This window comes from Bos grunniens, chromosome 5 (assembly GCF_055505025.1).
Source record: "Bos grunniens cultivar Pamir isolate PY7600 chromosome 5, Bosgru_T2T1.0, whole genome shotgun sequence".
In the NCBI taxonomy this organism is placed as follows: domain Eukaryota; kingdom Metazoa; phylum Chordata; class Mammalia; order Artiodactyla; family Bovidae; genus Bos; species Bos grunniens.
The window spans coordinates 43,357,701-43,382,625 of NC_141169.1; the positions used below are offsets into that span (position 1 = coordinate 43,357,701).

A 24,925-nucleotide genomic window follows, 5' to 3' on the forward strand; every position below is an offset into this window, starting at 1 on the left:
ACGGAAACCACAATCACAGACACCAGGCAAATCTGATCACACGGACCACAGCCTTGTCTAACTCAATGAAACTAAGCCATGCTCTGTGGGGCCACCCAAGATGGACGGGTCATGGTGGAGAGGTCTGACAGAATGTGGTCCACTGGAAAAGGGAATGGCAAACCACTTCAGTATTCTTGCTTTGAGAACCCCATGAACAGTATGAAAAGGCAAAAAAGATAGGACACTGAAAGATGAACTCCCCAGATCGATAGGTGCCCAATATGCTACTGGCGATCAGTGGAGAAATAACTCCAGAAAGAATGAAGGGATGGAGCCAAAGCAAAAAGCAAAAACAACACTCAGCTATGGATGGGACTGTTGATAGAAGTAAGGTTTGATGCTGTAAAGAGCAATATTGCGTAGGAACCTGGAATGTTAGGTCCACGAATCAAGGCGAATTGGAAGTGGTCAAACAGGAGATGGCAAGAGTGAACGCCAACATTCTAGGAATCCCTGAACTAAAATGGACCGGAATGGGTGAATTTAACTCAGATGATCATTACATCTACTACTATGGGCAGGAATCCCTTAGATGAAATGGAGTAGCCATCATGGTCAACAAAAGAGTCCGAAATGCAGTACTTGGATGCAATCTCAAAAACGACAGAATGATCTCTGTTCGTTTCCAAAGCAAACCATTCAATATCACGGTAATCCAAGCCTATGCCCCAACCAGCAATGCTGAAGAAGCTGCAGTTGAACAGTTCTATGAAGACCTACAAGACCTTCTAGAACTAACACCCAAAAAAGATGTCCTTTTCATTATAGAGGACTGGAATGCAAAAGTAGGAAGTCAAGAAACACCTGGAGTTAACAGGCAGATTTGGCCTTGGAATACAGAATGAAGCAGGGCAAAGGCTAATAGAGAGTTCTGCCAAGAGAACGCACTGGTCATAGCAAACACCCTCTTCCAACAACACAGGAGAAGACTCTACACATGGACATCACCAGATGGTCAACACTGAAATCAGATTGATTATATTCTTTGCAGCCAAAGATGGAGAAGCTCTATACAGTCAGCAAAAACAAGACCGGGAGCTGACTGGCTCAGATCATGAAGTTCTTATTGCCAAATTCAGACTGAAATTGAAGAAAGTGGAGAAAACCACTAGACCATTCAGGTATGACCTAAATCAAATCCCTTATGGCTATACAGTGGAAGTGAGAAATAGATTTAAGGTACTAGATCTGATAGACAGAGTGCCTGATGAACAATGGCCAGAGGTTCGTGACCTTGTACAGGAGACAGGAATCAAGACCATCCCCAAGAAAAAGAAATGCAAAAAAGCAAAATGGCTGTCTGAGGAGGCCTTAAAAATAGCTGTGAAAAGAAGGGAAGGGAAAAGCAAAGGAGAAAAGGAAAGATATACCCATCTGAATGCAGAGTTCCAAAGAATAGCAAGGAGAGATAAGTCTTCTTTAGCAATCAATGCAAAGAAATAGAGGAAAACAATAGAATGGGAAAGACTAGAGATCTCTTCAAGAAAATTAGAGATACCAAGGGAACATTTCATGCAAAGATGGGCTCAATAAAAGACAGAGAGAGTGGGACCTAACAGAAGCAGAAGATAAGAGGAAGCAAGATAAGAAGAGGTAGCAAGAATACACAGAAGAATTGTACAAAAAAGATCTTCATGACCCAGATAATTACAATGGTGTGGTTACTCACCTAGAGCCAGACATCCTGGAATGTGAAGTCAAGTGGGCCTTAGGAAGCATCACTATGAACAAAGCTAGTGGAGGTGATGGAAAGAGGCCTAGAGAAACATAAAAAGAGAGGAGAAACAAAAAATGAAAAATAAAATGGTAGTGCTAACTGCCAAGAAAAGATGTTTTAAAAATCAGATACTATTTAATATGTATTGATTTGGCAAAATAATTGGTAAGTATGACACTTATGTGTGGGTGTAGCAAAACTGTGGCTATAGCAAAATTGATTCTCATACATTGCTATTGTGAATGCAAATTACTATCAACGCTACATAGTGATAACCTGTACATGAGCAATTTAACTTTTATGTGTGTGCTTTAGAGAAACTATGGTAAACATGCTTGAAAAACATGTGCAAAGATTTATTGAAACATTTTTAAAAACTCATTTTTTAATAGAGGGAAAAATGCAAAAATATAGTTTTATAGAATTTAATTCTGACAAAATATTCAATATAATTCTGACAGAATATAGTTCTGACAAAACATGATGCACTGGAGAAGGTAATACAAACCATTTCAGTATTCCTGCCTCAAGAACTCCATGAACAGTATAGAATGTAATGCCAGTTAATTAACATTAAAATTTTAAAAATGCTGCCTATTGTTTATGGATACTACAGTAAGTTTAAAGCTCTGATTAGGAACTACAAAATCATGAGTGTCATCACATTTGAGCAGGAAGGTAATAAGCATGAGAAGGTAGCTATACTGTTCAGATTTTTAAAAGAAACCAGAAGCAAAAATAATTTTTTGAAATAAAGGAAATACACAATTACTTATAGCGCCTATTTATACAATTCACTTTACAGGCCTTTTTACCCCATAGTACTTTTTGTTATGATAATTTCAGTGTCAGTTGATTGAGTTATCCAGGGATAATGAAAAAAGGAACAAATACTGATCATTCATCTCCTGCTTTATTCATCATTCTTAGGAAAGGCAGTAGTCTGATTGGAATGTACACATTTTGATTCCTCCTAATTTGCTAGGGGTTGAAGTAGGACTCACAATCTGTGATGTCCCATTCCTGACACCTGGTTTTGACACTTTAGAATTTCCTTTTTTACTGGGGCAGTGGCTTAACCAGTGCTAGCACTGCCATGGCTGTGTTAGAAGTATTATAACTTTCAATCTCCTGTACATGTTTCCAAATATTTTACAGGTTAAGCAAGCATCATTTCTTACTCTCTAAGCAGCTCACAATAATTGAGGAAGAACTCTAAAAACTGAGAAGTCAAAAATGGAATGTCATAGTGCAATGCTATGCAACAATTAAAAATAATCACGTGGTAATATGCCCCCACGATACTATTAGGGAAAAAAACAGTGTCCAAATCCATAGTTTGATGCTACTGATGAAGAAATTTTGTTAAAGTTAGTAATAATTATAAACACCTGGATGCATAGATTCATATTTCCCCAGGGTGGGAGTGGAAGGGAACTCCATGTACCAAAATGTTACCTCTGTTTATCACTACTTAATGAAATCTATCAGAGAAGGCAATGGCAACCCACTCCAGTACTCTTGCCTGGCAAATCCTGTGGACGGAGGGGCTGGTAGGCTGCAGTCCCTGGGGTCGCTGGGAGTCGGATACAACTGAGCGACTTCATTTTCACTTTTCACTTTCATGCATTGGAGAAGGAAATGGCAACCCACTCCAGTGTTCTTGCCCGGAGAATCCCAGGGACGGGGGAGCCTGGTGGGCTGCCGTCTCTGGAGTCACACAGAGTCAGACCCGACTGAAGCGACTTAGCAGCAGCAGCAATGAAATCTATGACTACACCTTTTTCTTTCTTTCTGTATTGTCTATTGTTCAATGGATGCTTTTACTTTCATAATTTAGAATGTTCAACTCTAAAGACAATTAATTTAAACTTTATTTAAATTTAAATAAATTTCAGAAATTTGGTAAATTTCAGAAGTATGGCATCTGTTTTTACCCACTTCCTACAAATAGTGTGTTTAAAGTTAGATGCTGCTGCTGCTGCTAAGTCGCTTCAGTCGTGTCCGACTTTGTGCGACCCCATAGATGGCAGCCCACCAGGCTCTGCCGTCCCTGGGCTTCTCCAGGCAAGAACACTGGAGTGGGTTGCCATTTCCTTCTCCACTGCGTGAAAGTGAAAAGTGAAAGTGAAGTCGCTCAGTCGCGACTGACTCGTAGCGAACCCATGGAATGCAGCCCACCAGGCTCTTCCATCCATGGGATTTTCTAGGCAAGAGTACTAGAGTGGCTTGCCATTGCCTTCTCCGGAGTGCTATCTAATTGCGGCTAATTCAAAGATAAATTTAGTTCTATTTCCACATTTGTTATTGAGGGCTTCCCACGTGGTGCCAGAAGAAAAGAATCCACCTGCCAATACAAGAGACAGAAGAGATCCAAGTTCAAACCCTGAGTCAGGACGATCTTCTGGAGGGGAAGGAAATGGCAACGCATCCCAGTATTCTTGTTTGGAGAATCCCATGGACAGAGGAGACTGGCAGGGTACAGTCATGGGGTCGCAAAGAGTCAGACACAACTGAGCGCCTGATCACAGCACGTCTGTTATTGAATTTGGTTTTGAAAGGAGTATACTTTTCAATCTTTGTGATTATCAATTTAGAACAGATCAAATATAAAATTTGATTTAAGTTCTGCAGTCAAAATCTAGGCTAGATTATTTACTTTCTTTTCTAAAGCACAGTACTTCTAAGATCAGAGGATACAGATGATTTCTTTCAAGAGAGGTTATTTATATTTTTCTCCTTTTGTATTGACCATGAAGTAGTATTTGGATGAGCCCTTGTCATATGGACTTGAATGAAAAAGATATTTTATTAAAATGTAAAGTGAGGTTACCTTGTAGTCTATCTATCCCAAACAACAAAAAATCAAAATTAAGCTACTCTAAGAAACAGGACATTTGCAAAATCTTTATTCTCCAGCATTTGGATAGTATTTAGCTCAAGTATTTTGATACCATTTGCCAAGGAAGAAGCTGAGAACACAAAAATGCTTGCTAGGGTATTTTTCTCTTTTTTTTTCTGCTTAGATTTCTCATCCATAATACATTGGATTGATTCTTTTGTTGGTAGTCTAATATAAGGGTAGTTCACAAATTTTTTTCACTAAGTCTCTTAGGATAAAGTATCAACATATGCATTTCTAATTAATACATTTCTAATTAGAAATGCACCCACATTTCTAATTAATAAGATGTTTATTTTACACTAATAGCATGAAATAAAGAGTGGAATTTCATATGATCATGTCCATTGGGTAGTTGCAGTCTCTTGAGTTTTTGTTATTTGCAGAGTTATATTACTGTAATTTGAAATCAATGCAACTAGAATTAATTTAAAAATTCTTATGGAGAAATTTTCATTTCATTTAATTTTGCATTTTTCTTACTGTGTTTCTCTTTACATACATAGTATATTTAAAGGCATGCTGGAAAATTTTTTTGACCCAGTGTGGTTTTCCAGGTTGGTTAAGATATCTATGGAATTACAGAGCCTTTCACTAGTCCCTCCTCCTGGAAAGTTCTTTAACCAATTATCTGTTTTGATGACTCTTTCACCAACTTCAAGTCTCAGCTTCAATCTTTGCTCAGCTTCACCATGTGGCTTATCTTGAATATCCTATTAATTTGGTAAACTCTTTGTACTCATTTTGACCTCACCCTCACTCTCCTAATTTCCCATACTTCAATCTACATTTTCCTTCCCCCCAAGCACTTATCAACTTTCACCATATTATATAATTTACTTCTTTCTTATATTTACTGTTAAATGTGTAATTCTTCCACCTAGAATGCAAGCATTTTGAGGGTGGGAATCTTTGTCTTTGGGGCTTAATAATATATCCTAAGAACTAAAAACACCAGGATCATCACAGGTACTCAATGTGTGTTTTCTTTAAATTATTTGAAGTCAAATGAGGTATCAATGAAATATCAGCAGGTTATTTCATTGGGGAATGAATGTGATGCAGCCTATCCCATTGTAACTTGACTTTAAATACTGTTTCCTAGTATATTCACTGAGCAATGATCCTGGCACACTTGGATTCTGTTGAATAAGTCAAAATCATGGCCATGGACGGATGTCTGACTGCTTATTTGAGGACACTAATGGTCATATTACAGTCAGTTTTACCAAGCTTTCCTCTAATTCTCCCCTCCATGTGTGGAGGTGTAGGTTTTTTACAAAGGAATATTTTAATCTAAAAATGTTTCTCAACACTAAATCTTAGACTGATAAATTACCGTCTTCTCTTCTGTAGGCATACAGCTGCAAGAATGAGGGGAATAAGGAACTATAAGACAGAGAGAACCATGGCTTTTCACTTCTAAGAGTGAGCAATCAATGAGAAAGGCATGGAGGCCCATGCTTGGGAGATATTCTTTCACATCATCTTACAGTTATGGGAGAAAATGATTAACAGGGATGGAGTCGGATTAAATGATTTAACCAAGCCATAGCTACATTCCTTGAATCTTCTTAGTGTCTTGGGCTTTTGGGTGAATGAATTGTTCCAAAATGGCCTCATTCAAGGAAATCTTAAAGAATGATCAAACAATGTAGAAAATGTATTTGACTGGCCCCAAGTAGCGGGTCTAAGCTGACACTGGGGGTTCTCACATCTGTGTGCTGCTCACGATGATGGATGGGTAAGTGCATCCTGATTAGTGTCTTGGGATGGACAGAGAGCTAATGCAGAGAGTCAGCAGTTTATAAATCTATTACCGACATCTTGGCTGAATCTGACCTTTGTTTGCAGTGCCAGAGTAGATGACAGTACAATACACTGGTACCAAGGGCTAGCTCCCAGGAAAGCTTATACTTCATCTTGAATAAAATTTTAATGATGAACCAATAGCAGAATCTATCAGTACTTATAGCCTTTCTACTGTGACTTTTTGTATTATACTGGAGTGGGTAGCCATTCCTTCCTCCAAAGGAATCTTCCCAACTCAGGGATCAAACTCAGGTCTCATGCATTGCAAGCAGATTCTTTACCAGCTGAGCCACAAGGGAAGCCCATGTTATACTAAGACAGCTATAGATGACTATATATCTTATTTTGGGTATCTAATTTTTTCTTACAATACATATTGCTGTCTTTATGTATTTGTATATATGTGTGTATCAAACATTTGAAATAGCTAAAACTCAAAAAAACTAGAGCTCTGTTAAGATGTAACATTTAATTGTCATTAATCCTCTTGATGAAATCTGTTTCTTGAGATGTTCCCAACTCAGGGATCAAACCCAAGTCTCCAGTATTACAAGCAGATTCTTTACCATCTGAGCCACCACGGAAACCCCTTGAAAATACTACATTTTCCATTTAAGTTTTGAAGTTAATTCTTTCCATTAATCAGGGAATCAGTACAACAGAGTTGTTAAAGCCTGGTACTAAGGTCACCAGTCCTGAATTTTAATCCCAGCCATATCACTTACTAGCTGGATGACCATGGGTAAATTACTAGCCTTACTGAGTTTTGGTTTCTTCTTTCCTCAAAGAGGAGAATAACATCTCCCAGAGCTCTTGTGAGAGTGTGAAAATATGTATTTTGTAAATTTTAGTCATTTAGTCTTCATTCCTGGTGCCCTTTCTATCTCGCTATTTTCTTCACTGTGTGCTTACACAAAAGGGTAGATTGTTCTGCTTTTTCACAGTTGGAAAACTATTTTTAAAAATGAATGGTGAAGCCACTCATCTGAATGTACCTTTGCCCCAAAATTTCTACTTCCTTCTCTTGGATTCTGAGCCGTTCTACTCTGAATACAGCTTAATTCACCTCCAGTCCTTTAATTTGTAGAAATAAATTATTACTCTTCTTTTCCCCTCTCATCTATAGATATCTCTCAGGCAAAAGAAACAAACTTTGTGGCTGAAAAAATGACCATAAAGCATGGGGCAGGGTAAACACATTACAGATTTCAATAACATGTTGGTCACTGTCACGTGTCGCTCCTGTACACATTCAGAAGTTCCTTGAATTCATTTCACTACTTCATGTCTCTTCTCCCGGCTCACACAATCCCACAACCTCTCTCTTCATATAGAACAGTTAGAACTTATTTATCCAGCGAGACTTGGCTTATTTATTGTTTTCCACTAATAGTTTCTTGCCTGCTACACATCCTTGCCTCCACTTCCCCCCTTCAAGGAGAGATAATCTCTCTCCTACTCTACTTTACTGTAAGCATACTTCTTACGAGTTCTTCTAAGCGTGATTGTATGTATTGTCTATCTTTGTTCACTAGATGCTAGACCTTAGAGTCCACGGCCACAGCATTGCCGCATCGTTTGTAGACAATCTCCTACGGGGGTTTCTCGCTACAGAGCTTTACTGCCAGGTGTAGGATCAGTGTCTTCTGCTCTGGCCCTGATCTAATTCTAATGAGTCGACTACAACTGCCACTATTTACATTGATTATATGTGAAGTAGTATATTGTAGTGGTTTGGTAACAAATTATCTGATTGTACATCCTAACTCTACCAATTTGTCTTTTGGTTGATTACCTACTACTTGAGTTTGGGCAAGGTGCTTCTCTGATGTTTGTCTATGTGCGCTCAGTCGTGTCTGATTCTTTGCAACCCCATGGACTGTAGCCCGCCAGGCTCCTCTGTCTATGGAATTTCTCGGGCAAGAACACTGGAGTGGGTTGCCATTTCCTACTCCAGGGGATCTTCCCAACCCAGGGGTCAAACCCATGTCTCCTGCATTGACAGGTGGGTTCTTAACCACAGAGCCACCAACAAAGCCCTACCATCTCTAAACTGAGATGATGATAATACCTCCTTGTAGGGATATTGTAAAGTTTAAGTGGGAAATCCATATGCTTAGAATGCAGCCTGGTACATAGACGCACTAATCAAGGTTAATGCTCATATTTAAATAATAATCATAATCTAAATAATTTAAAGAAGAAACTTTTACAGTCAGTAGATCCAATTTCTTTAAAGTGTCCTAGGGAAAGATGGCCAGCATGAATGGTTTTCATCCATTTATAGACATGTTAATGTGGAGGCTCATAGTGGTTATATTCAGTTTGAGGGCATGTTCTGAAAGGCTTCTTTCCTGTATAAATTCTTCCTGACTCTCACCTCATAGGAAAAAGAGATGGTGCATTTTCTGGTGAAAAGATTTCACATGATAGTAATTTTATGTTTCTCTTTCAAAATGTAAATGATTTCCTTTAGGACACAGTTCTGTAATCTAGTATTATTAATAATTTGCCTGGCTCTCTCATAGTAATTTCCGTACTTCTTTAAGTTGGAGCTAATTTTCTGAAACTGGGTGTACTTTACTAGCACAGGCTCTTCTCTAAAACACCAAATTGCCTTCACTGGTGTTAGATCACCAAGTCAAGGGAAAGCAGCATCTGTGAACTCACAGAGAATCTGTCTCAAAGAATTAAGGGGTTGACTTTTCATTGATCGGCTGATTTACTTATTATACTCTGACTTCACATGTCACGGGATCAGATCTCTTGAAAGTATATTAGGTCAACTCACCAAGGAATATGAAATTTTTTCTCCTTTATCTTTTTCAAGTAAATTAATAATTACTGTCCAGTCACCAAAATTACATCTCACTTGAGGTTATTTTTACTGTACTGAACTATTCTAGCGGTATATCTTGAATTAGAAACTGGGAATTTTGCCGTGAAGGGAATTTTCATGCACAGTTTAGTAATTCAGCTACCTCCACCCCTGGGCAAAATAAATAGCTAGCTGAATGCTTGTTGGCAAAGTCACAGCGAATTATATTATTTGAAACTCTAAATATCCCCCCAAATAAATGTTGGAATTATCTGTGGGAAAGCAAAGGGTTCAGGGCATTACAGTAATATTGCTTCCTTACTGTACGTGCATTTTCTTCTTGGAGATCTATGGAGTTTGGTAATTTTTTTTATTGGAATAATAGAAGTACACCCATTGTACTCGGGCTGCAATTACTCCCCCTGACTCTCAGCCCTGCAGCAATTCTAGGACCTGATGTTGGATGGGAAGAGTTACTCCTCTGATTTTTAAACATAGATAAATAAGTTATCTCAAATATCTAGTAAGAATTCCAAAGAGTTGGGATAACTGTCACTATTGAATTTTATCAACTAGTTGTTTTTAATTAATTCATTTTTGAGCATTTATTTTGTGTGAGGCACTATTAGAGTCAGTTGGCATACATTAATGAATACAATTGTCAAAGATAACTGCCATTGTAGAGGTTGGATTCCATTGTGGGAAGGGGGTGGGGTTAAGGAAAGAGATAATGAATGATAGATGCCATTAGTAATTCTTTTGGTATGTTAGAAACCGATATATGCTATGGGAAAGGAGACAGGGGAAAAGTGAATCCGGAGTAAGGAAAGAGGTTGCAGCCTAGGGAGGTTTGGGGTGAAACAGTTATACCACAGAAATGGTACCTAACACACCCATGTGGGGAAGTGGTGGAGTGGGGAGAGTAAAGCTGCATAGAGCTCGATTTTCAGCACAGAAGTCCTGACAAGGTATCAAAAATACATTTCATTCTCTGCTTTTTTACAACTAATGGAGTGAATTCCTGGCCTCATCTGTCAGTGCTAGAGATGAAATAAATTATAAAGGAAATGATACTGCCCAGGCTCAGATCCTATGACATCCTGTCTAATTGAAACTCTTGTGGGTAGCATGTTTCCCATTAGTTGTCCCAGTTCACAGGGGATGGAGGAAGAAGGCATTGAAGAGATACGCAGTTCAATTCAACAAGCACTTATTCATACATCTTATTTACCCAGAATGACTTTATTCAATTTCAGTGATACAAAGATGCAGACGTTCTTAAGGCCCCTCAGCTGGGTTGTAAGATGAACCACAGATGAATGAATATAAAAGAAAAATATGTGATGTTGCTAAGCAAAGGTTGTGTATACATTCACATGTGGAAGAGAAATACTGTAATCTGGAGTTAGCCCAGGGCTTTCTGGAAAAATGAGATCAAGGTTAGACCTTAGCAAGCTTGAGTGTGGTAATGAAGCAAGTGGGAGTAATCCAGGAAGGGCCACAGTATCCCAAGACACAGAGGTAGAAAAGTCAGAGCTCCTGGGTTAATTAAGGGAGAGAAATCTGGCCAAGGGACTTCATGACCAGGAGTAATGAGCCCCTGGACTAATAGAAGGATTTCCACACTCAATGTCCTCAATGAGGGGGATCAACACCTATATTAGACAGACTGCTACAGCCTTCCTAGGGACTCAGACTTGGACAGGAGGAGCCCAGTTACAGTGGTGATTCCATTACATTTTACCTTAGTAAAGTGGAGACAAAGGATAATTATCTCTAAAAAACAAAAAGATGTCTTCTTCTCTTCTGTTACATGGATACATCCTACTAGTCTCTAAGTATGGCCTAACTTAGGTCACTACGGTGGTCATAGGCTTTGAGCTTGAGTCTGGAGAAAGTTTAAAAACAAGGACCCCGCTGAAGACACGGGAGACGGGGATCGTGTTAGAAAGAAGGCACCCCCAGGATGCGTGTTCACTACTTATACTCAGCAGGCTGCCTCATGACCTCTCCCCCTGGCAACCCTGCTCAGCGGAAGACACCTGTACTCTGTTCCCATGGGCAGCCTGGACAGGTTGGCCCTTGGAGGCCCAGAGAACGTCAGCTCCCGTCTATGAGCTATGTCCACGTGTAAACCAAGATTTGGGGAAGGGACAGGGTGAGTTGGGAGGCTGACACTTTCTTAGGCCGTCTCCTCTGGTTCCTCAGGTCGGGCCCTCATCTGGTCCCACTCCCAGGTTTTGGACAGATATTGGATCCCTGATGACAGCCTCAACATGCTTCCCCCACACCCCCGCGCGGTAGAGCCTGCTCCCCTCGCAGCAACCGCTAAGACCCGGAGGAGTGGAATTCCACTTTGAAACTCTGTGCGTGCGGCGCGAGGGCCAGCACCGGGCATGCTCAGTCGCCGCGACGCGGTGGGGCTGCTGCTCGCACAGCTCTGGCCCCGGGCTCCAGGGCTGGCTCCCTCCACCTCCTCCCCCGCTCCCCCCGCCCCGCGGCTGCGGAGCTTCCAGAAGGCCGAGCTGTAGCGGCTCCCCGCGATCTCGGCCCCCGCCCAGCGCCGCCCGGCTTGCCGCCGCCTCCCACTCCTCTTTCTCCCCTCCTCTCTTAAGGTGGAGAATCTGGTGCTTGCTTCTGTTCGCGCCACACACCGCTCTGCCAGCCCCAGCCCAGGACCTGCGAATGCCTCCCGGAGACCAGAGGACTCTCGGCGGGGGCTCTTTCCAACACCTCTTTGCCTGAAGTGGGATCGTGGCGGAGTTGCTGCTCCGCCGCTCAATGCAAACACTATGCGGAGAGCGGTCGGCTTCCCTGCGCTGTGCCTGCTTCTTAGTCTTCACGCTGCAGGTAAGGGGTTGCCCGGCAGAGCTGTGGATGCGCTAGGAGACTGCACATGCTCCAGGACTCTAGGGAAAGCTGGCTTCGCGAGGAAACCCTTAGAAAGGCAAAGCAGGACAGTGCTGAAACGGTAGGGGCGAGGGAGTCCAGCACCTGTTGGAAGACTGAGGCCGAAAACTTAAGCTAAAATCAGCCCTTGATTTTTCCTGACCTCGTATGAACATTTTCAATGCGAATACAGGTTTGCTTCTTCCACCCCTCCCCTCCATCTAGACTCCCAGATTTTGTTTCTAAGCTCCGCACTTGACTGCCCGTTTTTCAGGAGGGCAGACAAGACTCCCTACTGGATGTAATATTTTCTACTGCAGCGGCTACTTCCGTAAGGTCTCTCGGTTTAGCGAGAGCTTACAGGGATCCATTGGCTGTAACCTGATGGACCACATCTCTGCCCCAAAGATCGAAATACACGGTTCCCATTAGCGATGCCACTCCAGGATCCTTTGGCCCCAGCTCTTGTCAGTCGAATATTCTAAACCAGTAAGACGGACGAAAGCTTTAAAATAGGACCCTCTCGTCTCTTTCAGCATCATGGTCAGGTTCCGAGGGCACCAGACAGAAAACCAATCACAGTTTCAAAGCTGACAACCGCAGGGTAGGCACTATCCCTGGGACGGGTTTGATGAGGTATAGAAAGGAATGACAGTGAGACTGGTTCCCAAATATAAATATAGTTGATATCAGAACCAGTATCAGGTTTCGTTTGGAAGCAAACCTTGGGAAGTACCTGGGGAATTTTACATAAAATGTCGCTATACACCCTGCTTTTTGGATACAAGCAGCCTCGATCTGATGCAGGGACTTGCTGGACTGAATCCTTTATCATTTTTACACACACATGAACCAAAATAAAATATGGTAGAGAGATTTTGGGAGCCCTACTGCGACAGCAGTTGTCCGTGCAGTATCCCTGTAGCAATCAAAGACCAGGTATTTTCCCCGAGGTTGCCTGTCATCCGATCACACGTATTCATTCATTTTTCCAAGCAATATTTTATTGAGTATATACTACAGTCCGGAGATAGTGTGTAAAGATAATGGATACAAAATTGAAATTTTAGGGTATCTTTTAAAAAGAGTGTGGGTGAGTCCTTTTCTGTGTAGGCAATAGTGAGAGTGAAAGATGGTACCTCCGTATTTCTAGCTAATGCTATTTTAATGTATTGTGAATCTCTTGAACAAGTAATGTATAAGAACATTCAGGCTATAATTAAGTACCCATGTTAATTGTTATAATTATGATGTTATATTGTGGAATTTTCAGTAGTTCTTTAGCACTTTGAAAACTAGGATGTAGCTATGACATGGTCATTAAATTATTTGCAAACAGTTATAGTAAATCCTTTTATTACTGCATACAATTCTTTAATGTCAAAATATGAAATGAAAACATACACATTGGGTTGAATTTTATTTACATTATTGTTTTATTATACCCCTGACACAAATAGCTATTACCAAAAATATCCTCAGTTCCTATCAAATTTAGGAATGATTTGAACGGATCTATGAAAAATATTAGTGTTGTTATTTTTAAAACTAATATATAACATTTCTAAAGATAACATTTAATGTATCTTGAGTAATTATAACTTAAAAGCTATAAATAACCTTAAAACTAAGCAGGTGGAAAACATTTATAAATTTGTTGTAGGTGAACATTTGGGATGAGGAAATAGAGGACTTCTGTTCATCAAAAGAGAAACCTAAAAGTCTGTAGCCCTAGATTATACCTGGAGCTCTGCCAAAGGGTGTATTACCAAGACAAACCAATCCAACTCTACTTTGACTTCTTAATTTGAAGAAAAAAAAAAAAAGGAAGATGATTAATCAATTGAATTTAGTCACAAGGCATTGAAGGCTGTCTCCAGATTTAAGTTGCAAGATGCCATATAGAAATTAATTACATTCATATTTTTAATGTAGTGCTTTTGATAGGTGTTTTTTTCACAGCAGATTGCAAGTTTAATATTGTGGTTGTCTTGCCAGTTTCATTTTGAATGCATCTTAATTTAAACAGCAATTTGTGGGTCACAAGCTGTCATCAGATTAAAATTCATCACAGTTATCTAAATAACATTGTTAGGACTTTTCATTAGAACTTAGACGAATCAGCTTTCTAGATCTCAGCTCCTGTAGATTTGGGTAATAAAAAAGTGAGTGAGTGGAAGGACAAAGATCAAGAAGTCAGTGATAGTCTCTACTTGTTGAATGTCTCATTTGGCTTCTCTTACAGAAGGCTCTCTTCTCAGGAGGAAAGTGGGCTTTATAAAGAAGGAGAATGAATTCTATGTAGTCAAGCCTCTTTGGCTGAAAAGCTAATTGATCTGTTTGGTTGTGCCCCGGGTACCAGCCACTACTTTATGCTGGCAGAACTGATGATAGGTTAGACCTCTTTCAGGATGGGAGAAATTGGCTGCCAGGATGTGAGTGCTCTTCGTAGCTATACTAGAAACCGTTAACTTCCATAGTCATTCTCCTAATGGTAAAGTAGCAAACTGTTTTCACCTTGAGTGCCCTCTCCAACTGTTGGGTCATGATCGCCTGAGTCACTATGCAAGAAAAAAAAAAAAAAATTCTGACCAACCCTGAGTTCTGATGACTTAACAGGGACAAGTATTGCAATCTGTTTGCAACGTCTATGGGAGCAAAAAGAGGAAGAGGGGTACAATGCTGTGTAATTAACATCTCTAGGTAAGATAACTGTAATGAATTACTGAGCATGGAGTTTATCAGAGAACCTGGACTTAACTCTATCCATGGCAGCTGATTTTTGTAGACCTTCTTAACAGAAAAAGTGATAGTTATTGTTCATCCAGCTGCTTACTATACAGGGGAGAAAACTATGATTCAGTAAATAGTAGATATTATTACTTTAAAGTGCCAGTTAACAGTATAGTCAGGGTAAAAACCCCATGTTTTCAGGCCTGTGATTGCATTCTATATAAAATCCTACACTCTTTGGGAGGCCACCATTGAGATAGTGGTGCCAGATTCTTTTTCCCTAATTGTCCTCATTCCTTACACCTCTGTGAAGCAACATAACGTATCAACTTTACTAGAAAAGACAACTACAAGCTACCCAATGATTTGGATGGTAACATAATTATGTGGAAGAGCCACAGATAGCTTATTTCCTTCAGTGTTTCTTCTCTTTCTTTGCCCAAAGAACTATGGGAGATGATATTTATTGATAATATTTTAGTTACAAAGGAGTAAAAGTCTTGGGATATCTTGAAGATTCTCATGGGAAAGCTTTCTTTTACCTAGTGCATGTCTTGCTAAAAAAACACAAGTTGATTTCAATGCATTATTCTCTCTTCAAGCTCTGGAAATGGTTCTTTCAAATTTCTGTATGGTTCTTACTACCTGATTTTCTGGGCACAGGGACTACCTTCAATGTATATTCTGACGATGCTTCTTCATTCTCAGAGAAGTGCCTAGTCAGTTTCTCTAGTCTTTGAGAAGCAAGAGTTCCTGTGACGAAACTAAGAGGATCAGGGAAGTCATTGGCAGAAACACCATCCTCAAAAGAAAGGATAGGAACTTCCCTGGTGGCCCAGTGGTTAAGAATCTGCCTTGCAATACAATGAACATGGGTTCAGTCCCTGGTTGGGGAACTGAGATTCCACATGCCATGAAGCGACTAAGCCATGCACCGCAACTACTGAAGCCCGTGTGCTCTAGAGCCCCTGTACTGCAGCTAAGACCCAATGCAGCCAAAATAAACGAATAAAATATTTTTAAAAAAGAAAGGGTAGACAGATAGGAAAATGATATTTTAAGATATCTTTTCTCAATGAAGAGTCCCTTAGAGTTCCAGAATCAGTTTTTCACTCAATATAGTTCTTATACTGGCAAGGGGTCTGCTCTATCCTTTCCCATATTACCTCTCTGATATCTCTCTGCTTTCCTCTTTTTTGTCTCTCTCCAGCTACAATGGTCTCCTCCCTATTCCAAGAAGACAACAAGTGCTTGCCCATCCTCCCGAAAAGTTTTATTTCTTTGCCTGAACTATCCTTTCTCCATATTTCCATGGCTTAATCCCTCAATTTTCAGTCTTTGTTCAAAGATCACTTTCTCAGTGAAGCCCTCATTGACTATCCTAATTAATATTTCATCACCCCTGAAATCTTCCAATACCCTTCCTTGGTTACATTTTATTATTAATTTTATTGAAGTATAGTTGATTTACAATGGTGTGTTAATTTCTGCTTTATAGCAAAGTTACTCAGTAACTCATACAGATACTCTTTTTCATATTCTTTTCCATTCTGGTTTATCACAGGATATTTAATATATACAGTTAAAGTTCCCTGTGCTATATAGTAGGACCTTGGTGTTTCCCCATTTTATACATACTAGTTTGCATCTGCTAATTCCAAGCTCTCAATCCTCTCCCCCACATTCCTTCCCCCTTGGCAACAACAGATCCGTTCTCTATGTCTGTTTCTGTTTCCTACATATGTTCATTTGTGTCCTATTTTAGATTCCACATATAACCCATGATAGCTCAGTTGGTAAAGAATCTGCCTGCAATGCAGGAGACTCAGGTTCAATTCCTGGGTCAGGAAGGTCCGCTGGAGAATGGATAGGCTACCCACTCTAGTATTCCTGGGCTTACCTTGTGACTCAGCTGGTGAAGAATCTGCCTGCAATGCGGGAGACCTGGGTTTGATCCCTGGGTTGGGAAGATACCCTGGAGAAGGGAAAGGGCTACCCACTCCAGTATTCTGGCCTGGAGAATTCCATGGACTGTATAGTTCATGGAGTCACAAAGAGTGGACACAACTGAGCGACTTTCACTTTCACTTTTCATAAGTGCTATCAGGTTTTTTTCTATTTTGTTTACTGCTATTTCTATAGCAGATCCTGCCCATCCTAGCACTGGGAGAGGAGCAGTGCCTGGCATAAAAGCTGCTGAAGATTAGATAAATACATTGAATAAATAAAAACAACACAGTAATATTTCTAGTCTCCTCTTTTTGCATTTAATTTCTTCTTGGCACTCATGCAAGGCACCTAGTCAACTTAGCCACTTCCAGAATGGATTTCAGCAGAGCTCATTTACCCAAAAATTAAGTTGCTCCCCAGAAGTCTCACATACCCAAGGGACATACAATCTCAAGCAGACATTGCTACTTTGGGAAATGAAGAGCAACTGGGGATGGGCTTTAACTATTGATGAACTCAGTGGCAAAGTCCTTCCAACTGATTGCCAGATGCTGAAAGAGCCCAAATGCCTTGTTGATTGGCTATATTTTTAATTCTTTGTAAAGTGCTTTATACCTATGGGAATGACTATGGTAATGTCTGCATCTTTAGCATATAAGAAGATAGATGTATGTATATTTGAGACCACACATTCCTAGAACCATGGAGACTGCTTATTCTATTGGAAATCACACCCTGACTAGCACCTTGTAAAAATTCTGGGTTGTATTATCCACAACCCAGATAATGATAAATGTGTTATCTATCATTCAGATTTCTTCTCTGTTTCTCATCTACTTTTCTACCAACTTTAATCTTTTTTTTCTTAATTTTAAATTTATTGATTGATTGATTGAAGGACAATTGTTTTACAGGATTGTGTTGGTTTCAGCTGAACATCAACATGAGTAAGTCATAGATAAACATGTGTCCCCTCCCTCCTTCCCATCTTCCCTATCCCACCCTTCTAGGTTGTTACAGAGCCCCAGTTGAGTTCCCTGAGTCATACAGCAAATTCCCCAACTCTAATTATGGTTCAACATAGTTAAGGTGGTAATTTATCTTTTCCTTATCAATGAATATTGAGATTAGATTAAATCTAATTTTGAAAATTCTTCTCATTGATTCCCATGGATAGCCACTGGTTTCCTCAATAGCTTCTCTCTTATCTAACTAGTCATTTCTCAGTTGCACTTTTAGGTCTTTCTCTGAGCATTCTTTAATAGGTTAGTGCTCTGTAGACTTTATGTGTCCTAGGTCTTTTTTCCTCTCTTATCCCTGTATACTTTCTCTGTGGATGTTTATATTCAGGCCTACATAGCAAAGTTGAAATTCATATTTCTATCTCAGATATCTCTCCTGCTCTCCAGTCCTATCACTACAATTACCTAGGAGTCATTGGAGATCCCACAAGTATCAGGAATCTGGCTGTTAATGCTCAGCACTTCCCATAACAACTTCTTTTATTTCTATATATTCTATCATTGTGAATAACATGAGAGTCCCCCACAGTCACCCAAGCCTGGTAAAACTGGAAAAAAGCATACTTGATCACATTCTCACTTTGTATTCTCTAATACAGCCATTTCTTTTTCCCTTAGGGTAAACTCAAACTCATTAGCATGGGGAAGTCTTTTACTATCAGGTATTTCCCAACTCCATCCTTATTTCCTATCATCATGTTCTGCTTTGCCCACTGTTATACTAAAAGCAAATTTCATTGATTGGTTTGCCATGCCTCTCATCCTTTTCACATACTGTTCTATTTATTTTAAGTATCCAACTCTGCTTCGTTTTCTAGATAATTTTTCTCCAACTTTAAATCATAGTTGAGCATTGCCTACTTTGAGAACCCTTCCTTGAAGCCCATCTCATCCAACTAGCTTTCCTAGGTTTTCCTTTGAGGCCCTGTGTATTTCACTATTACTGCTCTTAACCTGAGTTTTTTTTGAGGACAATAAGAGAATTGTAGCTTTTATCTCTGTATACTAATAACATATTAATAGAACTGTGCATGTTATCCAGTATACCATCAATAAATGTTGCATTCAATAAATATATTCAGGATGTATTTGGCAAAATAAATTCTGATTAATTTATATTTACAAAGAGATTATATCTCACTTTCATGATCATAAAGAGTAGAATTGACTTTACTACTGCCCTTTCAATCCAATATATATTTACTGGTTACAAAGCAGGGGAAATGGGACAGAATAGCTTTCATTTAAACATATTCTGTTTAAGGTAAGTTTGTGTTCTGTGAGCATGATGCTTATTCTAGTGGTGTGTGTTGAACTCCTCCTAGATGGATAGATATTCCTATATGATTTTCTAGTACTACTTTAGGATGGGAGTGAGATGAATGAGTTTATTTTAAAGAGATAAAATAATTAGACAAGATACATAACATGATAGCTGTGCATTAAAGAATGAACCCAGAACCCCTAACTCTGATTACTGATCAGCTATCTTGAAATAACAAACATGAGCCAACTACACATTTAAAATCAGGTGGGAGTTTGAGGTAGTGTATTCAATAAGCAGAAATAAAAAATAATCCAACCTTCTTTTGCTCCCCCTACCAAAATCCAAACCATCACAGAAAATTTCTGAGTATTGGATGGTTTTATACAATTTTTCTCTTTTTTATGTATAGATAAAGTCTTTATTAAACCTTTATGGGAGCTATGCTTTTACTTGAAGAATGGAGAGTGGTTGATGAATAATAAAAAGTCACTTCTTCTGAGATGATGGGGTCACACATCAAAAACTCATTTATTGCCATTATTATTAGTGATAACATGGTTATGTTTCATTGTAAGTATATTGTTAAATCTCTTAAAAGCTATTTGTTAAGTCTAGTTCAAAAGGTAGAGAAAGCCATTTTTCCCTTTAAAGATCCTACTTGGCCATAAATGCATTCTTCATCTTCAAAGCACTTAAAATGCTGACACACTTAGAGTAGCTTTGATATTTCTCAACACAAAGGATTTTAATAGCTTGAAACATTTTAATGGTAAAATATTATTTTAAGATCAGGTTTCCTAATTCCTGCTCACCAAATAATGTAGCTATAAGTGTCTACTATTGAGATATTTGCCACAGAATGACAATTAGCAAATTTATGTTGTGGATAGTAGCACTTTCCATTTAGACAATTTTCTACTTATAATGACAATCTAGACTTTTCTCATTGATTTCATTTTATTAAGTTGTTGATATCCATGAAAATTTCAACCACAGGGACCAACAACAAAACAAAACTGTTTACCTGAAACAGCAGTCTAGATCAATGTGTCTAATTACACTGAAGTAGATGCTAAGTTCCGGAGAAGGCAATGGCACCCCACTCCAGTACTCTTGCCTGGAAAATTCCATGGACGGAGGAGCCTGGTAGGCTGCAGTCCATGGGGGTCGAGAAGAGTCGGACACGACTGAGTGACTTCACTTTCACTTTTCACTTTCATTTGTTGGAGAAGGAAATGGCAACCCACTCCAGTGTTCTTACCTGGAGAATCCCAGGGATGGGGGAGCCTGGTGGGTTGCCATCTTTGGGGTCGCACAGAATCAGACACGACTGAAGCGACTTAGCAGCAGCAGCAGCAGCAGATACTAAGTTCAGTAGGGGCATGAACTATTTTCTGTCTTAGTTCGGACGTGAAGCAATGTCCATTTACTGGCTATGCAGAAGGGCTTAAGACAGCCTAAACTACTGTTTCTTTGAAAAAGAGCAGTGAATGAGCACAGAGTAAGATTATCTCACAGTGATTTACTGGCCTATACAGCAACGTGTACAGAGTAAAACTCTTCTGCCATATCACTACAGTAGTGATTCAATTCCTGACTGAGACTGGAGGGGAAAATAGGCGATGTGTATAACTACACAAAGTCAGCTCCCAGTACTGGGATACTTTCACTTACCTGGGGAAGAGGCTCAATACAAACTATGCCAAACATTATATCATGATGAGTTAGTCCGCAAGGCCATCAATCTATAAATATAAATTTATAGTTTGTGATTTTAAAGTAATTCACTTTCTTGGTCTCTTGTTGATTTAAGACAGTATTTTTATTCTCCCTGGAAGAAAATGAAATAGCTTAAGCAGAAAAGTAAAGAGAAAATTGAAATAAAGGAGAAAATGCCATATTTTTAGATAATGCTTAGCAATGTACTGTAGCAGTTAAGAGCATGTATATGGTGATCAGTTTCAAATGCAGTCATGGTCACTTACTGTCTCTATGGTGGTTTAGTCCCTATTTTGTGTCTGACTCTTGCGACTCCATGGACTACATTTCCCAAGGCTCTGCCCGTGAGATTTCCCAGGCAAAAATATTGAAGTGGATTGTCATTTCCTTCTCCAGGGAGGATAGGATCTTCCTGACCCAGGATTTGAACCTGGGTCTCCTGCATTATAGGCAGATTCTTTACCAACTGAGCTATGAGGGAATCCCTACTATCTCTCTATAACTTGGAGTAAATTGCTTGATCTTTCCACATCTCAATTTCTTCTTTTAAAAATGGAGACCATGTATTATAGAGTTGTTGTTGTGTGTTAAATAGGATAATGTAAAATAGACTGTGCTGTCTTAGTAAGTGCCATGTAAGTGTTAGGTATTATTTGACTAGGGGTGGGAGAGGTCAGATGCTAAATGATCAACCAGTATCTTGGAGCAATTTCTCATTCTTTTTGTATTTGAGCCAATGCTAGAGAAGCATACATGCCCAAGAGAGATTCTGCATTCCAACCTCTTTTTCAGTTGGATCTTATCTGCATAGTTCCTCTCTCTTTGGTCTGAGCCTACTAATGGGCAGGTTTGTGATGGATTTTGAAGCTTCAAAGCATCCACCTATTTCTTCTGGCCACTGAGAGGCTGAAGAGAGCCTGGCCAGGCCCAGGATGTCAGATCTCATTCTCCTAGTCCCTCTTCTACACCCCACACCAAACCCCTCAATAAAATAGTTTAACATACTTCTCCTCCTCCAAATTCACCTCTCCCCTAAGTCTCTCTCCTAATGCCTTACCTATAAGCATCTAAATGTATTATCTATCTATCATGTCTTCAGCAAATCCTTATTTAAGTGAATATATTAGTAAAATGCAAATTTTGGGGGGCTTACCTCATGGTAATTGAAAATAGATAACCTTTTCACCTTTTCCTAAACACCATAGGTCTGAAATATCTAGTTCTTATTGCACTGTGTTGCTTAGCAGATAGCCCAGACTTGTCCTAGAAGCTGCCTCCCTAACTAGTCTCACTAGGCACAGATGCAGAATGAGAAGTTCAGACGTGTGACCAAGGCTGAAACTCATAGCTCTAAGAACCTCTTTTAGGACTGCTGCTCTAGTCTTTTAGGACTGCTGCTCAGAAGACTTCTCCTCTTCTGACTGACTGACACTCTCCTACTTGCTATTTGTAGCCTATGGAACTTCTAGATCACTGGGCTCTAGTCCACATGGAAGGCTGCCCATGGTTCAGTGGGCACTGGAGAAGATAGGAGTGTTTGAATGTAAAAGGAAAGCAAGCAGGGACATGGAGGTGGGAAGACCTTTTATTGGGGATTATCAAGCACAGCCTTCGCCTGTTCAAGGGACGACTCATCACTCCCTAATACCCCGACCTTGCTACCCAGACCCACTTGATCTCAGGATTCTATCCTGCTGATTTTATCTCAGGTGACCTACCATGTATAGCTCCAGTCTGGCTCCCTGGGAGAGCTGCAACCCATCAGAAAAATCAGAATTCAACTATGAAAACTTTTTCATGGTGCTAACCTCCGATATGCAAAGTTAGGTTCGTGGTGGGTTGGCTGTTTCAGTACCTCTGAACACTCCATGGCAGTTAAGAAGCTCCCTAGGGGAATTCTCACAGATGCTCACAGGTCTGGTCCAGTTGGGCAGGGCTCTTGGCATTCCTGGGTCCCTCTGTATCTACAGAGCATCAAGATTCCCCATCAGGTGTCCACTGGTCCTTTCTGAGTGACTTATTTCTTCAAAATGGGAGTGGCTGATTCTTAGAGAGCTTGGATTATAACATTTATCAGGCTGTTTGTAATTCCTAAATCTGAACATTATCTGAAGCTATGAAAATGTAACAAAAGGGTCTCCTCTCTAGATAAACATTGGATTTATAGGGAAGAGACAAATAGATTTCATTATAAGAAAAGAAGGGAAATACAAATGACTATTTCCTAAATTCCTGTGATGTGCTAAGTGTGAAAGTGTTAGTTGCTCAGTCATATCCAACTCTGTGTGGCCTCATGGACTGCAGCCCAGCAGGCTCCTTTGTCTGTGGAATTCTCCAGGCAAGAATACTGGAGTGGGTAGCCATTCTCTTCTATTGAAACCAGGTCTCCTGAATTGCAGGCAGATTCTTTACTGTCTGAGCCACCAGGTCTATTTAATCCCTATGACGTACCAATATCTATCCCAAATGCTTTCTATAGTATAATCATCTCACCCTTTAGGATAGAAAGTTTGTTTGAAACGGTATGCTTGTACTACAGAAACAGCAAAAATATACTCTAACTCATGTAGCAGAGTAAAAATAAAAAAGTTAAGCTCTAGAATCTGACTTCCTGGGCTGGAATCCCATCTCTGCTATTTACTGTTTAAATTCTCTGTGCTTCCCTTTTCTTATCAGAATAAAAGGCTAATACCATGGTAACTACCTCATAGGGTGGTTTAAGGATTTAAGGAGCTAATTCATAAGGCCCACAGCATGGGGCTGGAACACTGCATATATTCAACGGCAATAGTTGTGAGAATTAGCATGTGAAAACTTTCATTGGTCCTGTATTTCAGGTTCCATACTTGAAAAGGAAAAAGTGTGCACACTGACTATTGCCCATTAAAAAGAAATTCACTCTGAAGCCTTTTTTTGTGAAGAGTCCCTGCCATGAAAATCTAATTTTTGTACCTCCATTAAAAAGAAAATACTAATAGAACTTTTGCCTTATGAATTAAAAATTGCTCATAACTAGTAAGCTTGTGTTGGAAGCAATGAATGCTGTTTTCCAAACTGGAGAACATAAGAGAAAAATAACTCCATAGCCACCAGAGGTGCTGCAATTATGGGCAACCTCCCTTCTGGTAAAGACCTTAAGTTTTAGGTTTGGGGTAGAATTGGTAGTATCACCCCTCCTGCTGTCTCACTCTACAAACTATCTGAATTCACAACATCCAACAGGAGCCAAAATATCCCACTTCTAATGTTGAACCTTCTGCGTGTCCACGGACACCTTGCAAACTCTGTGCATTGCCTGGTTTCCATACTCCACTGTGAGAGCCTTGCCCACACCTTTGAGGTGTGTATGTGGGAGGGGAGGGAGTGGGCTTCATGAAATCAGATATGCATTCTGTGGATCAGGCAACCCACCTCCCCTAGCATTAAGTTCTGCTGAGTCGACCATAAATTCACCATGGGTACAGAGTCTGTGCCTCCAAACCAGTCCTGCCCTGAGCCTGAAGCAAAAGTGCTTTGGGTCTCCCATACTTCAGCCTAAGGCATCAGCCCCCGCTGCTGGCAGCCCCTTCCCTGCTCCCCGAACCCTGCCCTTGACGTCTTGAAGCTCACTCTCTGGAGCTCTGTGCTCAGGCTGAATCTCAACCTCCTGCCTTCTCCTTCCTCTCCACCCCAATTAAAGAGTGTTCTTTTTACTTCCCATTGCAAGAGAGGTCTCTCCTCCACTAGCACTATTTTAGGAAAGATGTGACACAGTGATCTACTCCTGATAAAAATAACTGTTAATTGTGTGGTCTTTCCCTAGCAAATGTTCATTTTTTTTCAAAGAACAGTGAAAAAAAAAAACAGTGTCTTCTGAGGAAGCAGTACCTTTGACCAGTGGTGTTAATTTCAAGTGATGGATGAAGGGACCAGGACAGGATGGAGTAGAGGTGTTGACCTGAAGGACCTACCAAGTGCCCTGTGCTCCTCAAATCCCTAAATACAGGCAGAGGAACACAGGACAAGATTTCTTCAAGTGGCCACCATGGACCTCCTTCCTTACTCTCTATAGTAT

General features: G+C 40.0%; 1 protein-coding gene across 3 annotated transcripts in view; it reads left to right on the plus strand.

Annotated features, from left to right (window-relative positions):
- Nucleotides 1–11,435: 11,435 nt before the first annotated feature.
- Nucleotides 11,436–24,925, plus strand: part of PTPRR (protein tyrosine phosphatase receptor type R) — a 275,773-nt gene continuing 262,283 nt past the window's right edge. For 2 of the 3 annotated variants that reach the window (XM_086399964.1, XM_086399965.1), the window contains exon 1: nt 11,436–12,141. In XM_086399964.1, coding sequence (XP_086256090.1) covers nt 12,084–12,141 — 58 coding nt within the window. In that variant the 5' untranslated portion in view covers nt 11,436–12,083. The remainder of the gene's footprint in view (nt 12,142–24,925) is intronic. The other variant, XM_086399966.1, reaches the window with a different exon arrangement.